The 3,404-nt window shown below is 48.6% G+C and overlaps 1 protein-coding gene and 1 long non-coding RNA gene across 8 annotated transcripts in view; one reads left to right on the top strand and one right to left on the bottom strand.

Moving 5' to 3' along the window:
• Window positions 1-1,246: 1,246 nt before the first annotated feature.
• On the bottom strand, window positions 1,247-3,149 carry LOC111812595. Of its 2 annotated transcripts, XR_002818064.1 has the most exons (4): window positions 3,073-3,149; window positions 2,272-2,480; window positions 2,049-2,130; window positions 1,247-1,629 (listed from the first exon to the last, which is right to left on the bottom strand). It is a non-coding gene; the product is annotated as an uncharacterized LOC111812595 (long non-coding RNA). The 2 variants fall into 2 exon arrangements; XR_002818063.1 differs by lacking the exon at window positions 3,073-3,149 and having other exon boundaries at window positions 2,272-2,790.
• Cd55 (CD55 molecule (Cromer blood group)) overlaps window positions 3,010-3,404 on the top strand; it is a 25,155-nt gene continuing 24,760 nt past the window's right edge. For all 6 annotated transcript variants that reach the window (XM_023701159.1, XM_023701162.1, XM_023701163.1 and 3 more), the window contains exon 1: window positions 3,010-3,161. In XM_023701159.1, the coding sequence (XP_023556927.1) occupies window positions 3,095-3,161 (67 nt within the window). In that variant the 5' untranslated portion in view covers window positions 3,010-3,094. The remainder of the gene's footprint in view (window positions 3,162-3,404) is intronic.

Here is a 3,404-nt window from a genome sequence, read left to right on the forward strand (position 1 = left end):
TTCCTTCAAAGAGAACCTTCATCTCGTGGACTTTGGATTTCTGAGCGATTTGAAGTTTGTTTTTCGTTCCTATCTGTCACCAAATGTTTCTTATCTAAGGTAGTTCTTTGAAACTTTTTTGTTCAAGACAATAATGAAAATCCAAAGATCCATGATAACTGTGTCAGAGTTTCATTTGTGTTTAAGAATAATAGAACTGCTCCCCTTTGTTCAGCAGTGCTGGGGATCAAACCCAGGGCCTTGCACATTGTAGCCAACGAGCTATACTCCCACCTGAACACCTATTTTAAAATTTAAATTAGTCAGATAATGGCCATTTGCAATCTTGCACTCTGGAAGGGTAGGGCAGGAGGAGTGAAAGTTTAGGCTCAGCCTGGGCAATTTAGCAAATTAGCAAGACTCATTAAAACTAAAACAGTGTCATGGATGGGCATGGGGTGGTGCACACCTATGATCCCAGCACTCGGGAGGCTGAGGCAGCACCATGAGTTCGCAGCCAGCCTGGGCTACATAGTGAGTTCAAGGTCAACCTGGATTACACAGTGAGACCCTGTCTCAAAAACTCAAAACTAAGTGGCCTAGGATGGCTCAGCACAAAGGCCATGGTTTCAACGTATATATAAATATATCCACTAAAATTAGAGCTGGGTCTACTTCCTAATCTTAACCACCTCGATATTGTATAGTCAGGTAAACCAGGTCTTGTCTTCCACTGTTGTGCTCACGCCCTCACTGTGTGCAGAACTTGGCAGCGAGCTTCTATTTGTGGCTCTCTCAAGCCTCCTTCCTGAGTCTTGTTCTCTTCTTTCCCACTCCAAGTCAAGGTTTCCTCTCTCCCCCTCAGCCAAATCCCTTTCTTCCCCTAGAAGCGCCTGGCTTCTCCTCCATGGCGGCCTTTACTCAGACCGCCCTTATCTCTCTCTCCTGTGCTCTTTGCCTTATCCCCTGACACATCTGTCACACAGCCCTGCCAGCCAGCAGGCCACTCTCCTCCCTGCGCCCCCACCCCTTTCGCTGTGGCACTTTCAGTGTTTCTCACAGAAAACCTCCCTACTAGGTTATGGATCCCTGAACATAAATAAATATTGCCACTTTCCCTGGGCTTCCTGGTTGATTAAACAGTCTTTGATTCAGTCGTTTGGGGTGAGGTTGGGAGATATGTTCTCTAGCTCCACCAAAATCACAGACCATACTTCCTATTTTACCTTGTTCCATTGTTTATTTTGGAATCGAATAGCTCTACAGGGATTTTAAATCAATGTGACTATAAGACACTGGTGGGTGGAGGGGTCTTCTTGGGTATTTACTACTGCACTGGGTTTCAGTATCTCAGGAAGACAGGGAGCTTCTGCTTACATCACAAGCGCCAGGTTCCCAAGTCCCCACATGCCACCTAATGCCACTTCATTGTCCTCCACATAGAAGAAATCTTTGCTGACTGATGCAAACACAAACAATATAGTGCCATAGGGGAAGACAGCGAAGCTTCAGGATCAAGCTAGGTTGTTGGGACTCTGGTCTGGTCATTCGTTAACTTCACCTATGTTGGTTAGGGAAAAAAAGTCAGGCTGTTTCCTCATCTTCAAAATGTGAGCAGGCCTCTGGTGATCGTGGGGCTGTATTAGTGACCTGGAACGTGTATGATGGGATCAGAGCCCAGTACGCGGAGGCCACTATCTAAAATAAAATATTATAAATTTGCAGATTTGATTTTTTGTAATAGCCTTTGGGTTTTAGCATAGATTTCCTTTCTAAACTGAGTAAATGCAGTATGGATTTTTTTTTCTTTTCCCTCAGAACATTGTAATTATTTGGACAGTTTATTACTTAAAGAGCACACCCTGTTATTTTTTCCACAAGTTCTTTAAATACATATGTATATATATCAAAAATTTAATATTTTGAAAGGTGCATTCTTACACCACCCAGTGTAGCTAAGCTGAGTAACACTTTGCTGAGCTCGCCGCTTATCTGGGTAAGACGCCCAGTGCATTCCACTCTGTGGGGACTCAGTGTGGTGTCGACCTCGGCCTCGGCCAGCTCCCTACCTGTTCTTAATTCCAGCATTTTTCATGATAGCACCTTGCTTTTCACATCAGTTCTGAGTACAGAGAGACACCAAGGGCCTGTCTAAAACGACACAGAAAAAGGGAGTGCTGGTTAAGGTAAAAGAGGCTCAAAGGGGAATAAACAAAAAACTAGCACCGCTTGGAAAACACAGCTGGGCCCTGATATATCTAACATGACAGCAATAGTAAGATATTTTAATACCAAATAGAGTCCCGCTGGATGGTTTTTCAAGCCCTCTGCTCCCTGGACTTGTACACTCTAGAATGTCTAAGTAGGCTCCTGCAGCAGCCTAAAGAATTCTTCTCTAGAAGCCTGTGAGGAGGAGCCCTGTCTTAGGCAGCACAGGGTTTGGCTAAACGTGAGTCAGAGAAAATACCGTTGTTGAAGACTGTTTCCTTTTCTTCAAGTTCCTAGTAACCAATAAAAAAATGTGTTTGTCAGAGATAATGCAGGAAGGAATATCGCAATGGATGTCACAAATACCCGCTGGCTGGTACACTGAAGAAGGCGCAACTCCAAGTGAGGGATTGAGGCTGTTGACCGCACGAGCATTTCAGCGACCAGAAAACCTAGGATCTTACTAGCCAGACCATGGAGGACTGTTGAAGGGAAAAACATTCTTGGGTTTGTTCCCGTGAAGACGAGTAACCTACTTTCCGCCAGCGTCTCTCAGTGTTTTTGGTAGGACCGGGGGACTGCCCAGCTGGCTAGATCTTCACTTTGGCCGGCACAGTACAGAGCCGGGGTTCTCAGGTCGGTTCGCACTTCAGTGGAAGGCTCTCCTAGCCCTAACAGGGCTTCAGCCCCAGTGATTCTGGTTTAGCTCCTCTAGGGTGCAGCACGGCCCCCTGGATTTTTAGCGACCTCCCCTCGTGATTCCACAGGGTGGCCGGCCTGGCAAATCATTGGCTATCCTTCGAGCCCGGAGCCCAACCTTACAACCCTCCACTTCCGCACCACCGGAAGAACCCCCGGTCCCCGGAGTAGTGAATTTAACCCTACAGCGGCCTAGAACAATCTGGAAATGGAATCCGAGAAGAGCGCTTGGTACACGAGAACCGGGGCGAAGGCAGTGACCCCCGCCGAACCCGGTGCGCCCAGGAGTCACGCCCCGCAGTGCCGCTCTCGAGACTGGTTCTCGGGGTCGCTTCCTCCTGCAGGCCTCCGGCACCGTCGGCGCGTTCCCACCCAGCGCGGGCAGCGGGCCGGGGCACTCGGGCGCCGCAACGCCAGGATGCTGCGCCGGGCCTCCGCGACCCCCGCCGCGGCCGCAGCCTTATTTATTCCGAAAGCAGCCCGGGGCCACCCGGAAGGCCCCACCCGGCCGCGGAAGG

The sequence above is a fragment of the Octodon degus genome, unplaced genomic scaffold (assembly GCF_000260255.1).
Source record: "Octodon degus isolate 3935 unplaced genomic scaffold, OctDeg1.0 scaffold00131, whole genome shotgun sequence".
In the NCBI taxonomy this organism is placed as follows: Eukaryota; Metazoa; Chordata; class Mammalia; order Rodentia; family Octodontidae; genus Octodon; species Octodon degus.